This window comes from Chiroxiphia lanceolata, chromosome 3, assembly GCF_009829145.1.
Source record: "Chiroxiphia lanceolata isolate bChiLan1 chromosome 3, bChiLan1.pri, whole genome shotgun sequence".
Lineage (NCBI taxonomy): Eukaryota > Metazoa > Chordata > Aves > Passeriformes > Pipridae > Chiroxiphia > Chiroxiphia lanceolata.
Genome location: NC_045639.1, coordinates 48,530,328 through 48,554,278, shown reverse-complemented (window position 1 = coordinate 48,554,278; position 23,951 = coordinate 48,530,328). Strand labels below are relative to the sequence as shown.

Below are 23,951 nucleotides of genomic sequence, written 5' to 3'. Positions count from 1 at the left end.
GCTCATCTAAGAAATTACTTACTGATTCACAAGGTTTCTCACTGTTATTGCCTAAAATATTAATGTAATTACCATGTAACAAAAGTGTTTTGAAGGATAAAAAGGAAAAATAAAAAAAATTCAAAAACACAAAAAAAATCTCCACAAAACCACAACAAAACAAACAAAAAAGCATTTGTACCCTCAACAATTATGACATACAATTTTCTGGGCATTAAGTTTTATCAGACATCCTATTAAGTCAGTTCTGAAATTGTTTGTCAAGACCCACACACACATTATCAGAAATACTTTATCTGTCTTATTAATTTTCATTGTGTATAGTAATATCAATCACATGAGGGTAGTTATCACTCCCTAAGCACTTTAGGCAGTGAAAGGCATCAGAGTAGTTAAAATATCTTGACCGCAGGATGCAGAAGCATTGAATTTAAGCCTCAAACAAGGATTTTATCATACCTGCACCAAACTAATACTGAATCAGGCTGTTTGAGTCGGGGTATCAAAAAGGGTTAAATATAATCCCCATGGATCAAGACAGGCAAGAGAAACTGTCCTGAATCATGCCCACCACCCAGATGGCCTCTCTAAGATTTAGGCCTGAGGGATGGGGTATTTTAGACCTATGACAACTATGTAGAAATCCCAAACCAATATGCTGATAATTTCCTAATGAAAAAGAAATGCTGTCATTTAGAAAATTCTTCTTTCCATAGAGGTGTCAAAAGAAGAGCCATTAAACCCTAACACATAAATCTCTAAAGCTCACACATAGCATTCACTGTTTGCTCTAAGAAATAAAAGTCTCCTTTACCTGTAGTTTTTGTTCATCTTCCACACCCTGTGGCCCTGACAGACGGTCCTCAGCCTCATCCAGCCACTTCATTAGATTGTCATGTTCCTTTTTATACTGTGAAAACACCGGAGAGAGTTCCACCACCTGTTTCCTTTGAAATGACCTGTACTCCTGCAATCCAGTGTATTAGGAAAATATGATATAAAAAGAAAGTAGTAGTGAACAGAACAGGTCTTTCTTACTTGAAGAACACTTGAGGGATTCATTTGAAGAAGAAAATTCTAAAATATGCAATATTAGTAATTTATTTTTTAATAGATATATTCTATTTATCTGCACAGACATGTAATCAAAGCCAGCCTGAGGGCCATACCCTGCCTTTGAACTACATCTCATCTTACCAATTCTAATACAGTCCAAACAGGTGAGTTAAAAGGAGTATAAAAATATGGATCCCCTTTGTTCTAGACAAAAAGCATTTTTAATATGGCATGTATATGAAAGCACCACAACATACTGGAGTCCACAATTAATGCTATCACCCTCTATAGGAAGCAAGAGGAATTCGGGAGCAGGCTCATTCACAGAAACATCTCCAGCTGAGAGCTCAACGAACATGGTTTTTTACATGTATCTATTGTAGTCACTCTTCACACAGCCTAGTGGTGGAGACAAACCTCTGTTCAAGGCCAGCAAAGACAAACGAAGCAAATGCAATTCACTGCACCCATCTGTGTAAATGCATATAGGGCGGCCCTCTGTGAAGCTGTGAAAAGGGCTTTAAAAATCAAAACCACTCCTGCCAAACTCAGGGATGAAAAAATTCATATTTTGGAATTGCAAAGACTCAGAGAGTCAGATTGTTGTACGCACCTTTAACTCTCTCCGAGAGAATTTTACATGCTAAAAAAGTTGTAAGTTGCAAAATATGGATAACAGGTTGTAAATGGGATATCAAAGAGGAAACTGCATAAATGAGCTGTAATAACTATCATAACTGTACCTGCACGCTCTTGTACTTTTTCTGCAGAAGCAACAGCTGTATGCGGATCTTCTCTCTCTTATGGTCCTCCATAGGCTGCTGTAGCAACTGCCCTCCTCTCTGCAAGACTTCTTCAATCTGAGCTCTTTCTTGATCCAGCTAAAATTACACAAATCTCTATTATCCATGGAAATGAACTGTAGAAACATTAACTGCTCAGATATCAATAGAAATGCTAGCAAACTGTTGTTTTATTATCCAAATGGGACCCAAACAAATTCAAGCAGAGAACAGATTCTCTTCCACAACTACCAAATCCTAAAATCCAGCTTGCTCATTCCATAAACTTCATAAAGAGATGCACTGCAGGATACTTAATGAGTCAGCAGCAGGCAGCCACATCAATACGGTGCTATGACTTTAGCTCCTCTTCTATTCAATACATTCCTTGACAATAATAAGCAAGCTCGGAGCAGAACAGCAAGAAAACAAAAATTTAACAAACATAAAAATACCACAAAGGGAAGCTTATGTCCTATAACAATAGGTCCTTCTATAGAGGTCTTTTAGAATTTGCTTTCTGTGGTACACATGGCATTTTTCATAGACTTATACTCAGCTTTCCAGATCAGTTTATAATATTTGAAGTGCTTAAAAGGAAGTCAGATAGAGTGGCCTGACAGGACTTTACCTGATTTTGTAGGCAACAAGGTGAGAGTGGACAAGATGCTAACAGGAGTATGACAGTTCTATAAGGGTGAATAGCAGTCTAGATAAGAATCTAAATGATAAATTTGGTTCCAAGTTTTTATTTGGACTTCTAACATAGAGCCATATTAAAAGACTCTTACTTGCACCTTATCTCACAAGCATCCATTGACATGGCCTATGCACTGTGATTAATATATCACACCAGTTTAAATTTGAGCCCCATTACTTATCAGGAAGGATGCCTTATAAAGAGCTGCTTTGAACAGAAGATAGAAGACAGATAAACAAAAATCAGAGTTCATTACCTGTATTATATAAAATCATGACAAAAATACACACTCAAGTATGACTGGTTACTCTCAGCACACCAGCCAAGAGGCAACAATTATAGGAGAAGTATTGGAAAATTGTGCAGTATTTCCAACAACCAACTAATTCCCTTCATTTTCTACCTATATCTTCAGGAGATTATAAGAATTCCCCTGTGAAGTCTGCAGCAATGGGGACAAAATAGAAAGGGAGTTAGTCAATTACTTAATTGATCTATTGCTCACAAACCTTTTCATCTTCCCCACTCAATTCCAGATGCTTTTCCACAACTTTTAACACATTCTGTATGTCACTCTCAAATTTTTCCACGTCTGTAAAAGCCACTTTAACTTCGTGGGGCTCTGACACAACAGGAAGTCGTTCTTGTCCAAGAAGCATCTGCAAAGCAAAATACATCTTTGTTCAAGCTGAAAATTTAGTCTGAGCTGTCACATACAGCTTAATGATTTAACAATTCTCCATGATCAGTTTACAGGACCATCAGATGCCAGCATACATAAAAATTGTAGGAGTTGTTTGATCTGAGAGTTAGCTTGAACACAGCGTTCGTAGTTATTACCAAGTTTCTACATTCAAACTTCAATCTGAGCATTTTGGTCTCAAAATAAATGAAAAACTTCCAGTTGCACTAGCTTATGGTGTTGTTCTGTAGCTCATAAATATGTACTGCAACATATACATTTTTCTGAACAGTTGTTTGTAAATTTTCCCATACAATTCAAGTCATCACCTGCTACTAAGGTGAAAAAAGCAGTTGGTTTAAAAATCAGTCTATTTTTCACATATAAATATCTACACTTAAAAGAGAACCAAAAGCAGTGAAGTGCTGTTCCAATAAATAATGACATATCCACTACAGGTAATTGACATCATTTTGGCATAGAACTCCCAAGCATGTTCTGGGGCTCATTCATCCTCACCTTGGCACTTTTGATGTGCTGAGAGACCTTCTCAAAATTACGGTTCAGTTCTGCCAGTTTGGGTTCAACAAGTTCATGGCATGACACCCCCCGACCGTTCATTAAGATGATAGCCTGATCACGTACATTATCCACTCGAAGACTAACATCATCTAATTCAGATGTTAAGCGCTAAGAAAAAAATGAAAACGGTTATGGCTAGGCGAGGAAAGAAACCTTTAAAAATAAAAAGTAAGCAAGCCTGACAACATAATTTAGAATCCGGAAGTTGATCGGTAACATTTTGACAGTTGATGGCAACATTTCCTACCTTCACAGTTTCCTCCTTTTTGCTAGCTGACTTTTTCTCGATCTCATCCAGCAAGGCTTCAGCCTGATACAACCAAGTACTTATGTGGGCAACATTTTCATCAAAAATTTCCAGCTGGTTCTGATGATTCTGGGAAAAGATGAAAAAAAATGTATCAATATGAGTAACTTCAAAAAATTAATAGAAAACATCCCCATCCCTCCTCCTTCCCCCCTCCAAAAAAACCTCCAAAATGTCCCATAAAAAAATAAAAACCCTGCAACGCTGCCAAAACCTATATTATGAGTAAAAAGGACATGAATAAAACAGGTGTAATGGATACACTTTGGAAAGAAACACTGAAAATTAGATTGTACCTTTTATCTTCAACAGTACTTACAAGAAATCAATTTTCACTCTAGACCCCTTGACATTATTGTATCTAATTCACAGAAAGGGAAACAGAAGTAACTGAGGTAGTCTGTACAACTAAATAAGGATAGACAACGTATTACAGCCAGACCACAATAGTTCAGTCAATCAAAAAAACCACAATTTTTTTAATCAGCACTAGCAGGTACAACAGTACCTGCAGTTGTTGGGGTTTTTTGGAAAGAGATTACACTAAAGCTACAAATTATAGTAGAGTTTTGATGTTTTACTGATTGCATTAAAATATCTTCCTCTTAAGAAAAGTCACAAAATTGTAGACATGTTAATTAGGTCTGCTTTCACATGCAGTCAGAAATTGTAACATTAGGTGCCACAGACAGAAGTAACATGTTGTTCTGTGTGACAAAATAAAGCTATCAGATTCAGAAAAGTACCCTTCTGTTTAAGATTCTTACCCCAAAAAAGGATAGATAAGCTTTGATCTTTTAGACTAACAAAACAAAGGAAGAGAGAACAGAGAGAAGGTCTATGATTGCTCTCCATATCACCATCAAGACACTTACAGTTTTCCACAGAAAAAGAACAATTTAACCTAACAAAGCACATAGACAATACTCATCACCAGACATGTACATAACTTGGAAGCATTTAGTTTTGGAGCATCCTTACAGCATTTACAAATAAGAACAAACTACCTGACTACTCCTAACATGGACTCACTGGATTATGAAACAAACAGTATGACCTGCAAGAGGCACTAGACAGGAGGTGCAGGGCTCACCATCTATGTATACACTTAAGTTTTCACAATTTCAGCCCATATCAGGGGCTACTGAAGGTGGATTGTCCTAACTAGCTGAACAACACCAAAATATCTTAACTATATAAAAGCATCAGGTTGATACTAGCATCAGTTGTTTCATATACATTTAGCATAATTAGCAGCTTTAAGTGTATAATATGCTTAGTATTTCATTTCTTCAGCCAAACAGATGCTGCTGGCATACTCACACACTTGCATTTATGGGCTGTCCAAAAGAGTAATAGGCTGACAGTCACAAGTGCTTAGCTGAACACCACTAGGAAGTTATCAATTGTCTATTAAATACTCCATCATCTGGGTCTCAAGGACACACTCTGCTCATGCTAGCACAGAGGTTGAATGTTCAGGCTGAATAAAGAGCAGCACACACAGCAGTTTCATGGAAACCAATCCTTTTGGGCTAGTTCCTGTTGGTTTCCACTTACATTAATCAATTCACCAGGTTATACAAAGTTACCTAGAATACAAGATCCAACTTCTGGGCTCAAATTAACAAATGCTTCCATAACCTGGTGGCTTTTTTCACCTCATTTTAATCTGGCAGAATCATCTACTACCAGTTAATGAGTAAACCACTACAAGCAGTTTTGTGAATGCTTGTAGGCTCCATAACCCACTCAGTCTATGTACAGTAGAAGATGCACCCTTTCAGGACAGCTTAGAAAATTACTTATATGCACAAGGGTAGCAAGAATTGTGTTAAAAGCTAAACAAGTGGACACAAAAGACTAGTGCTACTGGTACAGCAAAAGAGACAGTGATAAAACATTACCAGAGAAAAGGTACAAGAAGATAAACATGCAAATAAGTACAAAAGATTAAAAATATAATGTGGTGGCACATTAAAGGGGATGAGAAAGAGATTAAAACAGATATGTGAATTAAGTGCATGCTGGATTTTCTACAAAAAAATAGAAATTACACCACAATGTCTAAGAATCCATAAGAGTCCTAATACTGAAGCCGGGAGAAAGAGAAAGGTAAAAGAAGTTCAACCTAGTTTTATTCTCTGCAACTAAGCAGGTTAGACATGCTAGGCCAAGTTAACTGTCTGTCTGGGATATTTACAGTTTCATCACACTCCAGATTCTGCTATCAAGCACGTGGCACCAATGCCTATTAACACATCTAAACAACTTGCAGAACAGTTTTCCACCTTCCTCATTGTATATGACCTCATGACTTACTCTCCATCTGCAGATTAACAAGATGTCCTTTCCGCATTTCTTTAAGTCCATGAGGCATCATAGAAATTCACTTCACAGTAAAGTGAGACAAGTGAAAACTACAACTGCTCCAAGAGTGTGGAGGGAGAACTACCCTGAGTATTTCTCACACATGCAACTTACCAACAAGGTGTCACACCAGTCCTCGGTCCAGGTTCGAACTCTGCTCCAGCCAGCGTTAAGAACACACAGCTTCTCCTCCAGGACAGTCTCACTCCCTTCCACCAGAGACTGGAGAGCAGTGCAACTTTCTGTGATGCTCTTCAGATCAACTTTCCTCCTCTCCAGCTCTCTCAGCACATTCTGAAACAAGTGGACCCATTAACACTGCACTCCTCCCAAAAGCAAGGGCAAGGGAGCCAGATTTCTACCTCCATAGGAAACAAATACATCATAGATGATCTTCATTAGAGAAAAAATATCAAACCAATTGTAATTGCCTTCTGTTTACACTCACTCTCTGTAGATAGTGATCTCTTTTTTTTTTTAAGAGACAGCAAGAGCACAGTGCATGTAAGTGTCATGAATAACTTAATTTGAGACTTTTTTGCTTTGTTGTCTTTATCTTTACATTTCCTTTTTATTATGTAGGTAAAGCAAACGCAATACACCACATTGTAAAGTCCAATTTTAAGAGGTTCTTTTCTTCACTGTAAAGCACAGAATGCAAATTTGAAGAGACAATCTGGATTTCTCTGTATCTTTTTCTATAAAGGAACTTTTTAACAGTTGGCAACAATGTGAAGAGCAGTAGGCCAATGTTGAAGGGTTTTTTTCTGAGAACCATCACAACTCATTACTGCAGATTTTCTATTCACTGGCTACATATTACAGAATCCTTATTGTTATTTTCTACGTAAAAATACGTAAATATATATATCTTTAGCTCCACCACTTTTTATAAGTCATCTCTGCTTTTAAATATTTTTTTAATTTAAAAAAATCTTTGAAAGTATGCATACTGACATGTAAGTTAAGTAACATGTCATCTCTAGAATATCAGTATATGGTTTTTCATGTGGAAAACAGCACCTCTTGCCATACAAGATTACCAATCATTATTGCTGATATCTGCCTGCTTAGAAAGTTCTTTGATGTCAGTGTACAGTGTCAAAGAATGCAGCTAATCACAACCAGTGTCCGGAGATCCTTGAACACCCTAATATCTAAGAAGTAAACATTTTATTATCATAACTTATTATCTTAGAGACAAACAAATTATTAAGTTACTACATTTTAAAACTGCCTCTAGAAAACGTCAAGACAGAAATGACAATTTCAAATGCAACATAAAGGACCTGTCCTCCTGGTGGTGCAGTGTAAAAGTCATTAATTATTTGCATTGCTACACATGTATGGTAAGTATACTTCCAATAAGTATTTACAAGTTTATTTGGAAAGGAATCTTGGGGATACTGCCACAGCAGAAGTGTAGTGTTAATAATTGCTAATCCTGATTGAAATGCGTGCAAATGGGTTTGCAATTTGGTAAGCTTTTGAGTTTTAAGATTGCAGACAGACTCATTCTAGAAGCAAAAAGTGACTGGAAACAAAACTGGAAAGATCAGTATTGCTGATCTGTATCAACTGACACTTGTTGCTAACTCCAAGTAATATCCAACTTTCTACAGTGTGAGAAAATATAATTACTCTGAAGAAAAGTAGCTAACACATTTGCCTGTTTCCATGAAAAGTTTTGACTTGCAGGTGAAAGAAAACAAAGAAAACAGTAGTCTTTTGTTTTGCAAAGTCACAATTTTGAAGACAAAGCTGGTTCAATGAAAGGTTAGAAACTCAATTTTTCATTAAAATTTCAATGCACTTTCAGTTTGCTCTTTTAGTAAAATATTTGATCCAGTCCACAATTATATTTGCTGATAATTTAAAAAATATTATACTGATGAACTGTGTGAGAGACACAGTAAGTCTTAAATATCTATTATATCAGATATGCAATAATATCTTTAATATTTTACTGGCCAATTAAGTTTGAAGCAAGATGACCAAGATGAAACAGATCAGCCTCACTCACATACTGAATATGAACTAGTGAATCCACTAAAATCTCAGGATATGAGAGATTTAGGAATAAGTACAGGGATTTAAGTTCACAGCCACTTCTACATAGTCTTGCCATAATGCTAGAAATCTATCTACAAATATTTAGTAATCATACTTACTTTGGCCCAGGCAATTTCTGAATCTAGATCAGAAAGCAAGCTCTCTGCAGTGGATTTCTGCACGAGGTCAGCTTCAGTTGTGGCTAACCACTCTGACAAAGAGGCAGACTCTTTCCTCATTTTGCGTGCCAGCTGAGTTGCTCTTTCGAGGTCTTGTTTTCCTTCTGTCACCTACCAAAAAAAAAAAAAAGGGGAGAAAAGAAAAAAAATATATATTTTAAAATATAGCAAACCCAAAAGTGCTAGCCAGCTAAAATATCCACCCAAATATAGAAAATCCTTGCATCTTAAGGCTGTCTTGCATTACGGAAGGACCCTGAAAAGAAAGACTGTTTATAAAGATCTGTATCTTATTATACAACACAGAATATATAAAACCAGAATAATTTTTAATTAAGATACACTTAAAGGAGACAAAGAAATCTGCATACCAGTTTCTTTATAGCTAGTAAGCACCAAAATGATGTTTACACTTTTTTTATTATGATCCTTTAACTGAAACTCAAGGGGATGTAGAATCCAGTCAGTCACTCAAACACCAAAATTCAATTCCTTTTTTGTATTTTGAAAGACTTGCTAGCAGAAAGCCGTAAAGAAAAATTTCGCTGAAAATCTAGTCTGTCCTTGAAGACATGTCAGTAAAACAGGTATGAAATTTCATGTTTGCTGCAGTATAATCAATTCCATTTCTCACTGGCTACACATTAGTCTGGTCAAACTTTAACACAGACTTGAGAATAAATCCACTCATAGCAGTCAGAATCAATTGACATTTTGAAAAATTGCCCTCTGTTCTCAGTTCAAAAAAAAAATCATAACGTTATACTGCAAATAACTCTGCCTTTCCTAATCTCTTGTCTACATGCTTTCTGAGTTACAGATACACAGGTCCCACTAGAATCCACACCTTCGTGAATGTTCTCAACTTTACAACAGTAAAATATTTCATATGGCCCATTCCAAGATATTTCAACACTGTAATCTGGCCCCTTACCCACAGTTTCATTCACAGAGCTCTGAACGCACATGAGTCCACTTGGTCTTCTATCTTAATTTAGTTAGAAAGAGAGTCCTACCTGTTCCCAAGGGTTTAACCATTTTTTAAACACTTCACTTGGATAAGTAACTATTTGATTACTAAGAAAATTACTCGTATCAATATTTAATACTGTTCATCGGAAATAGAGGTTTGCCTGCATTTTCCATTTCATACTGAGAGCAACCATTTAGATGGATTACAATTCGAAAGTATCATGACACCTCCTAAAAAAACCTTAGCTCGACTCAAAAACTTATGGCACTGACTGTAAATTATCTTGTAGGGCTCAAAGACTTAAATGAATAGGAGGTCAGCTTTGCCATAACAATGAAAGCTCTATGAACTGTCCTTTCTTCAAGGCTACACCTCCTCCAGGAACACTCTGTGAGCACATGGGTCTTGCACAACTACAAGATTGTTACGAATAATCTTTAATCTCTCAATTGATAGCTCCTGGATGCAGCAGCTAGCCTAGTATCAGCTTCAGAATCAAACCTGGAATAGCATCTGACATCAACACAACAAAAAAGGGAAATTACATGCAGACAAATATTCATCTGCATATTTGTTTTTCTTACCTGTGCCCCCAAGTCATTGTAAAGAAATTTCAATGCTGTCAGTTGTTCATCCATCCCTTTGGGATTGTCTGTCTGTTGTTTCTGTACAATTTGCCTTCCTGTCTTGATGACAGTTTCAACCTCCAATTTCACCTCACTCAGGGTCTTATAGAGTTTCTAAAAACACAAATAGGTACACTGGTGATAAATTTTTAATGCAGATCTTAAAATTTTGCTTCATTTGGGGACCTTAGCTTTAAATGGCACTTAAACTCTGAGCTGTGGCTTAGCAGCAGTGTCTAACAGGAAGATTTCAGACTCCCGATGTTCTCTATTTTATTCTAGTTTTTATTTTCACACACAAAAAGAAGAATTAGCTCAATAATTTAGCAGTGATTACTCCAAGGCCAACACTGTTATATGTACTTCATCTTATGTAAAGTATTTGTTTTGTTCAAATACTAATAATTGTGATGCTTCTCCAGAACATGAGGATGAACCAGGGAAGGGAGTTTTTATAAACTCAGCTGTTTTACCACATCTGTGATCAACAGTCCACTACTTTTATGTCCACGTTCTCACCTACAATATGAGTTTTTTAGTTCGCAGTTTTTGTCTCAGCACTTCCCAATGAGTTGCAATAGTTCCATGAGGACTTTAAGCCAAATTTCCTCAGGAGAGAGTTTAAGCAAGAAGAATCACACAAGAAAGAAGCACCCCCAAGTATGTGGTAAGAACATTGCATACACACCATACACTTTTCCAGGTGAGCTTGGATCACATCAGGGTCAGTATCCTTCACATCCAAGACATGAAGTTCTGCTTTTACACCATCCAAAACCCGCTTGCAATCCAACATGCGCTGCTCAAAATTAGCTGGTTTCTGGAAAAGCTGATACTTTGTACATACTTCGCGAAGCTTTCTCTGTTTTAATAAATATTATGTAAAAAGATTGTTTCAAATTAGTAGCTGCACTTCAAAAAATAACATTTAAAGCATTTCCCATCACAGAGCATGCCACCACAACTCAGTGGCAATACATGGCACCACTATTTGCCAAGCCCAATTTCATCACCTATTCCTAATCTCCAACTGAGGTGCGAAAGAGCTGCAATTCTGTATCATGCACTTTGAAAATACCTATTCTACTGAAATACAGAGACTTTCTGACTTTCAGCATTTATCTCATGATACTTGTGAAATTTAAGCTTCCTTATTCAATTCATCTAGAGCCGCTTGTTTCCTTATGAAAGCAAGTAAAAGCACGTACTTTCTTCTGAGATTTGTTTGACTGCACCAACAAGTCACAGCAGTGTGCGTGACTTTCATATTTTTACCTGCAAAGCATCCAGCTGAGTTCCACCACGGGGAGATCTGCACTCGGGAGAAGCAGGAGGGAAAGAGCGAGCACTTTTCTTGAGCTCCTCTAAGGTTGATTCATGAGCTGCAATCTCAGCTTGAATTTTCTGCAATTTCAGAAAAACAGGAAAAAAACACCAAATTGCTTGCACGGAGGGGAAGGGGAGTTTGCTTACCACCTACTACCCATCACAAGTAAATCTACTCTGTAAAACAAACACCATCAGGTTTATTTTAAATATTCTGTCTTTGGTGACAGCTTGCTAAATTAAAAGCCACTGTAATTCAATACAACCTTCTTAAACGAAGAGAACAATCCAGATTACAAAAGATAACACCTAGAGCGTCAGCACAGGACTGAAATAAAGTCTTCATAAATTATTATTAAGTCTAGGCTGAGCACTATGATGAAATATTTCAAAATGTTTTGTAGCAAAGAACTGTACTGAAATACCTGGGCCTCCTGGGGCATCTGAAAGGCATCTATCCTATCCGTCAGGTAAGATGTCAGCTGTCTATCCAGATCTGTTAAGTTTTCTTGCAAGACATGTAACATGTGGTCGGTTTCTCGCATGGTCTGAAGCTGTTGTTCCAAAGTGATCTGCCGGCTCACCGCCTGAGCAGGACAGAAAGATAAGACAAGATGGAGCTGTAATTCAATACAAATTATAGTAAACTTTCTCAAAACAAAGTGAGAGAGACACAAAAAATCCTATGCTAGGAGGACTGGCTAAAAAGAACACTAGTAGGCAGCAATTTTTGAAGTTTGCTGTGGCTTTTGAACCAGTAACAGACAAACAGTGGCACAGAGAGTTGTGTTGCTAGATATACAAGATAGCGAAAACAGGTCTTTCCTATCACCTCTGGAAGAAAGTACTCTTAAAAACATACCAGCTTCAAAAACTAGCTATTCAATGGAAGTCAGGGACTTCGCAATACATCACATGTTGTTTGGTGTCTAAACACACACATTTCCTTTAAAACCAACAAACTCATTCTGTTACAGTATCAAAACAGAAGTCCACATTTCTTTCCCTTTATTGCCCCTTCCTTCAACAGCAAAACATCCAAGTTCATCTGAAATGTCACTAAATTCCCCACTATCAACACATGCACAGACCAGTGTATGTGCACATACACATACAGAGATGTGGAGAGTTGTCAACAGCCTAGTGTGTCAGCACTGCAGCTACCAAAGCAGACAGGTTTTTATATTGCAATACAGTACTGTTGCAACAAGAAAAACAGTAGTGAATGCTAACTTAAACGACAGCACATAGCCCCCAGCTGAGGGTACTGCATTTATGTTGCTCACTGTAATGAGCATGAACCAAAATCCCCTCTATGACTACACTTTGGCAGTGACAGAAAACAACTCTCATCATACAATTTGGAAGGGGCCTGTATTACCAGGATTCAGAACACAAATTAAAAATCTATGCAACCTGAACTGTGAAATACAGCTAGTCTTCCTCTACTTATTAAATCTATAAAAGGTTAGATTGAAGTAGGAAAAGAGGAAAAAGACAACATAATAGATGAGTGATGAGAAGAATGTTTTCCTTCTTTTCTTTATTTCAGTATGACTTTTTCCTAGCTATTTCTAAGAGTGAAAATGTCACTTATCCTCCTCATTTTTACAGTTCATGAGCCTCTCACTAGTATTTATGGCAGTAGGAAGGCAATATTAATGTCAGTTGTTGACCTGTCCCTCCTAAATTTGGAACTGCCTTTTTGTCACAATTATCTGAAAAAATACAAAGGGGTCTCTGCAGTACAAGGGTGTGTTGAGCTTGCAAAACAAATCCTGACTCAACTCACAAAAAAAAGAAAAGCATCTTGCTCTTTGGCATTACTCCAAATTGAAAACAGCTGACAACATTGTGATGCTTTTTACTCTTTTCCTGTATTGCAGTCCTGCGTCTATGAATTCAGCTAGCAAGAATCATTTCAGACTACTAAGCTGAAAACCCCAGTTTATTTCAACCCCAACCCTAAGTTCTTACCAAGTGACTCAATTCCTCATAGCGGGCATTGAAAGCTTCCAATTTTTCACTGATGATGTCATCAAGAATCCCTCCATCAATCAATGTCTGCCCAAGTTCCCGAATCTGGGTTCGATTATCAGCCGGATGACGCAAGACTGATTCCAGGGACTAATGAGCAGAAAAAGTTTTAAAGGTCAAGGCACTGAATATTACTGTATTTTCAGAGCTGGAAATATGGCCACATACACAGAAGTTTAACACCTCAAATGTCTTGAAAGTGCTCTAAAAGCATAAATTAGTTACGGTTTAATTCATGATGGTTACAAGGCAAATACAGAGGTGATTTTACTTTAGATAATTAAGCCTCACAGCATTTCTTGCCTATTCACATCATTTCACAGTACTATAACACTGCAAGGAATAATCAATTTGCACAGGCCAGGAGACAGCATACAATTTTTTTATGGTACCAAGTCCAGCATGATCCTGTACAAAAAAATTCCACTTTTGGTGGAGGATCTTAACAATATGCATTTCGGATTCAAAGTAATACATTCATTTAACATGAAGAATCAGAATATTCAGCACATTTCAGCATTCTACTGAAGTGAAGAATTTACTTGTTTTTTTAATGGAGCTATGTGAAAATTTACTAATCCAACAGAACCATTATAATACCTCAAGGGCATCATTGACAGCATCCAATTTATCAGGCAGATTTCCTGTCATTTGAACCCTTTCTTCCAGATTGTTTAGCCAAGCTGTTTCTAAATCAAGATACTGTAACAGTTCAATCCAACAGGACCACACCTCCTAGGAGAAACAGAAAAAAAAAATAGCCTAGAATACATAATGCCTGGAATAGCTCATATACTCTGTGAACAATTTATAGATATGTTTCTGAGAAATTCACCTAAAACAGACAAGTAGAAAATATTCAAAAATATGCCATGGCACAGTATGGTCTAGACAGAAAAACCTACAGCTATAGCAGGAAGATACAGAGAAAAAAGCCTAGTAGTCTCTAAACTCATGCTAAAACTATCACTGACACACAGGTTTGTTTAACTATGTAAGAATGTAACAAAATCCATCCACTCCACTTGAAAGATAGGACATATACACCCTATCCCAGACCATAACTACATGGTCTAATTATTATTGTATTTCAACCTTTAAATTCTGGTATATTCTTTTCTGTCATTTTGGAAGATACACAGATGAATAACAGAGCTGTGAGACAAGGTTACTTATTTGCAGAAGCATTGAATAAAATACAGATTATAAAAACAAAGTTAGATGGTGTCTCATTGATTCCAAGGATGTCATTTCAAGGGAAAGTAATCTTGGAAAGGAGCCACAGTAAAATGCATTTATGCTGAAGCTACTGTATTCAGACATTTTCAGTATCATTCTCCATTCCTCTTGTGCCACCTGTTCCCATTTTACAGAATCACAGAAGCAATTAGGTTGGAACATATCTCTGAGATCAAGTCCAACCTCTGACCAAACACCACCATGCCAACTAGACCATGACACTAAGTGCCATGTCCAGTCTTTCCTTAAACACCTCCAAGGACGGTGACTCCCCCACCTCCCTGGGCAGCCCATCCCAACACTTAACAACTCTTTCGGTGAAGAAATTCCTCCTAATGTCCAATCTAAACCTCCACTGGTGCAGCTTAAGACTGTTGTCGTGTCATCAGTTACCTGGGAGAAGATGTCAACCCCCAGCTGGCTACAACCTCCTTTCAGGTGGTTGTAGAGCACAATAAGGTCACTCTTGAGCCTCCTCTTCTCCAGGCTGAACAACCCCAGCTCTCTCAGCCACTCTTCACAGGACTTGTGCTCCAGACCCTTCACCAGCTCCACTGCCTTTCTCTGGACACGTTCCATGTCCTTGTAGTGCAAGGCACAGAACCAGACACAATACTCGAGGTATGGCTTCACCAGGGCCAAGTTCAGGGGGATGATTCATTGCCCTGATCCTGCCAGCCACATTATTTTTTATACAAGCCAGGATGCCATTCTGGGCCACCTGGGCACACTGTTGGCTCATATTCAGACAGTTGTCAACCAGCACCACCCCCCAGGTCCTTTTCTGCTGGGCCACTTTCCAGCCACTCTGCCCCCAGCCTATAGCACTGTATGGGGTTGTTGTGGCCAAAGTGTTGGACCTTGGCCTTGTTGAACCTCATACCATTGGCCTCTCAGTCCATTGAATCGTTATGTCCAGATCCCTCTGCAGAGCCTTCCTACCCTCCAGCAGATGGACACTCCCACCTAACCTGGCGTTGTCCACAAATTTACTAAGGATAGACTCAATCCCCTCATCCAGATCATCAATAAAGATATTGAACAGATATGACTACGATGTGACTATCATTCTTACCTCCAGCGTGTGGCATTTCCCCCGGATCCGATTGCACAGTAGCTGGTAGTTCTCCAGCACAACGTTCAACTCAGTTGCCAGGTCCTGACCACTAGAGGGCACTTTGGTGGCCAGCATCTTGATGTTGTCTTTGAGAATCTTCACCCGCACCTCCTTCTGCAACACATCCTCCTTCGCTCTCTGCCAAAATAAAAAAGGATTACATGAGCAGTCTTTAATTGCCATAGTCAGATACTCACCACTCAAATGGAAAAATCAGCAATATTACACTGGAAATCCTGCTGCCAAAGTATTCTTGGGCAGAGTACAACTCCCAGTGCACAGGTCTGGAGTAATAATATTATCAGTTGTCAAGTTTTGCTTTAACCAGAATTCAGGAAGGAAGATAGCTGGAAGACAGATCAGGCAGACCAGTCTGAGCCTGTCTCCGTTGAGACAAACAGAAGCCATTAGAAATAGTGACTGTCCTGTGTCTTTCTTTTCAGGTTTCAAAAACAGTTTTTTGAAGTTGAAGTATCTCTAATAACAAGGCATTGCACTTTATGGTAGAATTTAGTACATGACAGCATAGTCTTCATACAGATTTTTCAAGATGTCTTCTAAATGTACAGTAAAAGAGAAAAAAAAAAAGCCAGTTAATGGAAGGGCAAAGAATGGAAAATGTGGGGAACACATTCTATGGTAGGATTATCAAAAACCATCTACTCTTATCTTAAAATTATTCCTTCAAATGCCATCAGGAGTTCCACACTGTTCAAATGAGAGCAGAATTGGCAAGGTCAAAACCATATGCAAAAACGTGCCTAGTTAAATACAGACAGTGCTCTTTCCCAGTCCTAAAAGTAGTCCCAGGATACTATTGTTACTGCAAATGAAAGAGGAATTGCAAGTGTTACAATAAACTTACTGGCTCAGTGACATAACTGTCAAATTTAAAAATACATAACAATCTGGATTTGACAAAGGTAAATGTGCTCAAAGTCTCACAGATTTGCAAATGAAAAGAGGGTTCTTTCTTTCCTTGGTTTGTGTTCAGCCAGCTGTCAGACTATGTGAATCTCAAATGGTTTCAAGGGACATGAATATATTAAAACACTTGTTAAAGACTGCTTCAGAAAATCTCTTCAAAAAGAACAATTCTAAACTTCAAATAGCTTTGTCAAAGCACTTGTAAGGGAGAAAATTCTTTTCTGTGGTCCACTGAGTAACAGTATATTGGATATTCATTTAAAAAGTGTACATACAAGTCAAAACATCTATGAAGATATGTCTGAGCTCTCAGATTAAAAACCACAGATATTTATTTACTCTGTACCTATATCCAAGAAAATTACCTATTCAACTGAAAATAGATTATAATGAGACAAAAATATTTCCTTCCTCTCCATTTATTTTGCCACCAGACCCAAAATTAGAGAAGCAGGGACCAACATCACTCTCTGATCCTTGTGGATCCCTTCCAACTCAGGATATTAAGAGATCACTGTTTGCAACAGATGATAAAAACAAGATAACCTTAAAACAGACCTGTTTTAAACGTGTTTTAAATTTTCTAGATGTCAAGTTACAATATCTAGTGGACAAGAAACTGAAGTCCAAGAGCTAGAAGCAGAAGAATGTTTTCACAACCTCTAATTTAGATGGGCATAGCATCACCTTTTCTTTCTCAAGTTTCGTCTCCTACTTTCCATATTCTTATACAAAGCAAGCCTGACTCAACAACTGGGCAAGCTGTTATTCACTATGAAATCCCTACCACCTTGTGGCCAAATAGAACATCTGCTTTTACAGTTTATGCTTTAAAAAACAAAAATTCCACAAAGCAAAGATGTAAAATACCACTACCCTTGTCATGACCCAAGCTCCTTTCCACACAGATAATATTCCCACAAAAGGTCAACCCCCAAAGCCATTAAGTTTTGTTTCTCTGTCATCAGGACTCTACAATGAGCTGGTACTGCTGACCTTCATTTCCTCTACCGCATTCTCTAGCTCTTCAGGGGACTTGTATTCAAAGTCTTTTTCCAAATATTCTTCTTCAGCTTGGGTCATCCATTCTTGCATCTCTGCCAAATCCTTCTTCAGATTTACAGCTTTTTCCTGACTTTCAGACAGGCGATTTTTCTGACTAATGATCTAGAATCCAGGATAGAGAAAGGAAAAGCAGTTTTGTTACTTAAATGTCCTATTCTTTGTCAAAATATTTTACTTTCAAAACATGTTCAGGGCTTTTTTAATTAATGAAAGACTTTTATTTTTACACACACACTCACAAACTTATGAACCCTTTTTAGTAGATCAACAAAATCTAGAGGTGAGGAAAGGAGGAAAATTACTTTTTATTTTCCCCTTCATTGTGTGTAAACTGGTAACAATCCCTGGAAAAAGTCAGACAGAATAAAACCCTCTTCTGATTACAAGTATCATATAGTTAGATATATCTTTATACAGAGCACTAAAACACTCTTCAGGTCTGACTTCTTTCCACAGCTCAAACAACCTGCATTCTATATGAACAGCAAGGGTCTCCAACACAGATGCTCACCAGGAACTGCAACAAAAGAATGTGTTTCTACAGACAGCAGAAAGCTTCCACTCAAAAGAAACAACTAAATACACCAGACTGGTGTAGTAGCCTATTTATAGCCACTTATTTTTCAAAGCTGCTTGGAAGCAGACAGAAATTATACAGGGACAGAATAAATTCCAGATTTAAGAAACAGCAAAACAAAAGTCAGACTTCCCTCCCACACACCCCAGAAAGAGCAGCATGAAACAAAGTGAACAAATTAATTTTTAATTACAAACAATTACAAGGTTACCAATGCCACACAACCGAACTGACAGCTGTAGTAACAAGCAAGTATTAGCAATGTAAGAAGAACTCACCTGCTTACTCAGTTTCTCCCATTGAGTCTGGCAGTCTACTAGCCTAGACTTTGTCCAAGTGTTTATGCTTGCAATAGGTTGAGCTCTTAAAGCAGTTTCTACTTCTTTCATCTCTTTCAGTGATGGTTCAATTGTCTCCATTTCATTGACAAACATCTGAGCACACATTGGAGAAAAGGAATGTTGTTCTTCAGCAAGACTTTACATATATTTATAGGCCACTAATAATTTTCTAACTTTTAATTATTCCAGAGAAATTTTTCAGAAGCAGATTGATACAGTGTTCAATTCCCAGACTGCTTAAAACAATCCTTTAGTGGTTCAAAACATAAGAACCATGGAACTAAAAAACAAAATACAGCTTGCCATATACAGCATAAACATTTTCACATGCCAAATGTCAACACAAGAACAACGCAAGTTTGAAGATTACATGCACTAAATACCCTGCTGTTTCTGGCATACCTCAGTTTATGCTCTACTGGAAACAAATATTTGAACGTACACTGTAATTACTTGCTATAAGATGAAATTCTACATAACAGTGATCATTATGTGCCACTGACTAGGAAGGAATCAGTGAAAGCCTTTAAAAAGCACAAAGTGTTATAACTACACACAAGAAACTAATTAAAATACACCCTGAAGAAAGATACAATGATTCTTCTGCTGGGCTATATGGAATATGCTATGGACAATATTTATTAATAAAAGTAAAATAGTAAAGAAAAGATGCTACTCATTATTTCAAAAGATTCCTTAAAAGAACAAAACTCACTGTGCACTGGTCAAGTTGCCTTTGAAGTCCTTCAGTATCCCCCTGAACAGCCTTTTCTGTCATTAAGAAGTCTTTAACACCATCCATCCACTTCTGAACAACTTTTGAGTCAGTCTAAACAAATATAGTAAGGAAGAGTTGATACGATATCATGATAACGAATGTATGATAGTTGCATTTCAACTTCTACTAGTATCAAAAGAATATTCTACAAGCTGCTAACATTGTCTTGGTTTTGCATCAGACCAACTTTGGTTTCATTTTGGGGTTTGTTTTGTTGTGGGTTTTCTTTTGGAGGGCAGGGGTGTCCAAAATTTCTCCGTTCTCAAGTGTATACAAAAATTAAATTTACAACAGTGATATTCTTCCATCCACCAGAGCATGGTTTAATTGACACTGCAATGCTTCAGGCTATCACAAAGAACCACATGATCAAGTAAGGCAGAGAGCATGGCTTCAAGAAGTACATGGTTCACATGAAGGACCTGGCTGGGAATAGCATTTTCCTGATGACAAAAACGACGTTCCACCATACTCGTTTGAAAGGCAAACTGCAGTCTTAAGGAAAAGAAAGGACCCTATAAAAATGTGTATGTGGAGGAGTCAATAATGCTAAACATACTTAACAGGTAAAAACCATGCTGGGAAAGCCATTCATGTAACAGAGACACAGTCATAAAAGGAAAAACAACATAGAAGATTAGATTAATCATTAAAATTAAAAAAAAACAGCCTAGCATTTTAAGGTCAATAGCAGCTACTGTACCCAGTAGAGTAACTTATAGGGAAAAGAGTAAACACATACCCAGTTTCAGAGTTACATGATCTAACAGCTGGCAGTTGCCTTACATCCTGCACTGAGGTAGGGAGAGAGGGAGACAGAAGCACTATCTCCTGCCCACACAATTGTGGATGTTCCAAATCGTCCTTACAAACAAAACCAATGCAAACTTAAAGCACAAAGAGAGTTTTTCCTTGTCCTAATCAAGTTATGTGGTTACCATTTTTAAATAATATAGTTGGACTTCTTCTAATCAACATTTTTGGACTGTTTGGTTGGGGTTTTTCAATAGATGGCATCTCTTTATCCTGACACAATCATTATCATACAGAACTGTTATTAAGAAGCCGAGTCAAGCTCATCAGCTTCACCTTCTACTCTGCGTGTCGCTGAGGATGAAAGCACACACTTTGTTTTCTTAAAAATCTCATACTAACAGTTTTTTCAAGACCAATACATTACCCACTGCTTCTCAAAAAACGTCTGCACTAATGAAAAACCATTAGACTAAGTTCATGTTTATTTTCAGGCAAATGCTACCATTAGAGGTCAAAGTCATGACATTTTCTTCATTCCTTTTCCTTTTGGGGGAATTTCCTGCAGCTGATTAGCCTGAACATCATTTTCCAGAAAACAGACCCCAGGAGGCTTAACAGTGAACCACGGTTTAAAGTAAAAAAATACATATTTATAAAGGTTGCCATTTGACAAGGCATTTTAGCACATAACTAATTTAGTGTTCTTACTATAAGATATTTACATAAGTAGCTGAAGTGAATTAAGTGGGATTACTCAAAGTTAGACACACATTTAAATAAAACTTGCCAAATCGCAAGTCAAGTCCACAGAATTTTCATGAAATAAATGCTCCTTCATTGCACAGGTAAATAATTATCAACGGTCAAATAACTAGTGTAGATTGTCGATGTACAAGAGTTCACGATTTTTAGACATGAACATCCACATCATAGAATGGCTTGGGTTGGAAGGGACCTTAAAGATTGTCCAGTTCCAACCCCCCTGCCATGGGCAGGGTCATCTTACGCTAGACCATGTTGCTCAAAGCCCCATCCAAACAGGCCTTGAACACTCCCATAGATGAGGCATCCACAGTTTCTCTCGGCAACCTGTTCCAGCGCCTCACCGCCCTCACAGTGAAGAATTTCTTCCTAATACCCAATCTAAACCTACCCTCTTTCAGTTTAGAGCCCTTACTCCTTGCCCTATCCCTACATGCCCTTGTAAAAAGTTCTCCTTCAGCTCTCTTGCAGGTACCCTTTAGATACTGGAAGGCTGCTATAAGGTCTCCCCAGAGCCTTCACTTCTCCAGGACCAGTTTTTAAAACTTATTTCAGGAAGGAAGGAAGATAAAATGTGCTGAATTTTAACTCGGTCACTCTTAGAAAAACCACATGATGTACAGCCATGCAGCAAATTTAAAAGATCTGAAGGTGATACATAATCAAAGACGCAGCAAGCCATTCATTATTCCAGGTATGATAACACAGAATGCAAGATACAGAAAATTTCTTCTACAAAATACAAGATGCAAAATTGATAATATGAGCCTTGTCTATTTTTCTCATCTCATGAGTAATACAGTCTGCTAGTAAAACATCACTCCCAGATCATGTCACTAAGGGATGTGTTGTCAGGTTAGGGGAGCCTCTATCACACCACAAATAACAGAAGAGCCACCTAAGCAGTAGGATTCACAGGCAGATCTGCCACCAACTCGCTCATCAGACTAACAAGGACATTTTAAGCATTGTTCATCTGTTTGCTTACTGTTAAAACAAGAATACTGACATTGTTTTTTCTCAAAAACCTAAATGTAAGGAGTGCTGTTTTGGGAAATGTCCGCTTTTAAAGGTGAATTAGGAAAAAAAAGAAACATTAAAAATAAACTAACACTTGCACCTAGTTGCACACAACCACATGATCTCCAAGGGTTGACATTCACTTATTCCTTTTTTATTTATTTTTCTTTTCTCCCCCACTTAATTTTTTTTTTCCCCTTTAATAGCAGGATGCTTCAAGTTTTCTCTTAACCAAGGAGGTACTGTCCAGCCATCCTCCAAACTGATCTTGTGTCTCTGGTATCAGTGTTACTGACCAATTCAGTGCCTGCACCAGGACCCCATACCAAGTCTGCCATACCAGTCTTTCTTGCAGTACAAGTTACGTCCTGGTCTGTTCAATGAGGTACACAGAATTTTTATTCAACTTGTTCCACATGCTCATTTTTATTTATACAGTGCCAGACTACAAAAGTCTCTGTATAGATTAGTACCACTCCTTCAAAAGGAAAAAATCAGAGTATGTAACACGATTGTTCATCCACTGCTAGCTCTATGAAACATTTGGAAAACACAGGAAGTGCGTACTTAAAAATATTGTTCATAAGAAAACGCCCCCAATGTAAGCCCCATATTTCTACAGATAGCATCAATATGTATTTCTTTCATTTTCAATTAAAAATAATAATATTAACAAAGTAAATATTAATAAAACAAGTATTTAATCATTGTCTTCATTGTTTCTTCTGCTATAATTTCTTTTTCAGTTTCTGTACTTCCTTTTACAGTAACAGGAAAATTTTTTTAACATCTTACTGGGGAGCAAATTCTGTTCTCAGATCTACACAAAACAGTGCGCTGCTTCAATGCTCTGCTCTCCATAGCAATTCAAAAGTCCACATGGGCATGAAAATCTGTATCCTTTATCAGTGAGTGCTTCATATACATGGTATATGGTACCAATATGGTACCAATAGCTCTGGACAGCTATGGAGAACAGGATGCTTCACCTTTCACTGAAAAAACTAAATAACTGATCACTAACCGAAAACCTGCCATGTTAATACTGCACGTTTACCCTACTCTCAATAGCATACTCTCAGTTAAATACAAGAATTTCAGCTTTCAAGATACATTCTTCAAACAGTTAAAGCTGTGATTTAGGAAAATAGGTGCATGTACAGACCACTCAACTGAACAAGATGCAAGTGCAGAAAAAAAAGAATTCTGCAAATACAACAAATTAAGGGAGGGAAAAAACGCTGCTCAAACTCATTGAGGTAAGTAGGTTTTGCACAGTGTAGCTACAGCTAATCAAGGCAACTGCAAATCCGCAACCATTTGAAGAATAAGACTCAGAAAGTTGTTGCACAAAGGACACTGAGGCAAACTTACATGCAGAATATTTACTCTGTCATGCTAAATAATTAAGATCAGAGTGTGATGGTAAGTGAATGAGACATGGTGGGATATTGCAGATTAGGTCTAAGTCAAGAGAAAAATTAATGAGGAAGTGGTTGCTGAAAAGTAATCAGCAAGGCCTTGGTTAAGCCTTAGAAGTTACAAACCACCTCACTTTGGGCTGTCAGCTCCTGCTGACCAGCAGCACCAGCTGTTCCACAGCTCCACATCATCCCAGACTGCTGCAAGCAGCTACTGAAAGGATGAGTTTAAAGGAACCAGACTAAAAGCAGAAGCACAAATATACGTGTTTCTGA

At 37.7% G+C, this 23,951-nt stretch overlaps 1 protein-coding gene across 4 annotated transcripts in view; it reads right to left on the bottom strand.

Moving 5' to 3' along the window:
• UTRN (utrophin) overlaps positions 1-23,951 on the bottom strand; it is a 364,804-nt gene that overhangs the window by 234,445 nt on the left and 106,408 nt on the right. For all 4 annotated transcript variants that reach the window (XM_032682362.1, XM_032682360.1, XM_032682363.1 and 1 more), the window contains 17 exons: positions 19,654-19,767; positions 18,876-19,031; positions 17,952-18,122; positions 15,987-16,166; positions 14,273-14,407; positions 13,613-13,762; positions 12,061-12,222; positions 11,585-11,713; positions 10,998-11,171; positions 10,268-10,423; positions 8,651-8,821; positions 6,594-6,773; positions 4,050-4,178; positions 3,740-3,910; positions 3,048-3,197; positions 1,800-1,937; positions 815-967 (listed from right to left, as the gene is read on the bottom strand). In XM_032682362.1, coding sequence (XP_032538253.1) covers positions 815-967; positions 1,800-1,937; positions 3,048-3,197; positions 3,740-3,910; positions 4,050-4,178; positions 6,594-6,773; positions 8,651-8,821; positions 10,268-10,423; positions 10,998-11,171; positions 11,585-11,713; positions 12,061-12,222; positions 13,613-13,762; positions 14,273-14,407; positions 15,987-16,166; positions 17,952-18,122; positions 18,876-19,031; positions 19,654-19,767 — 2,619 coding nt within the window. The remainder of the gene's footprint in view (positions 1-814; positions 968-1,799; positions 1,938-3,047; positions 3,198-3,739; positions 3,911-4,049; positions 4,179-6,593; positions 6,774-8,650; positions 8,822-10,267; positions 10,424-10,997; positions 11,172-11,584; positions 11,714-12,060; positions 12,223-13,612; positions 13,763-14,272; positions 14,408-15,986; positions 16,167-17,951; positions 18,123-18,875; positions 19,032-19,653; positions 19,768-23,951) is intronic.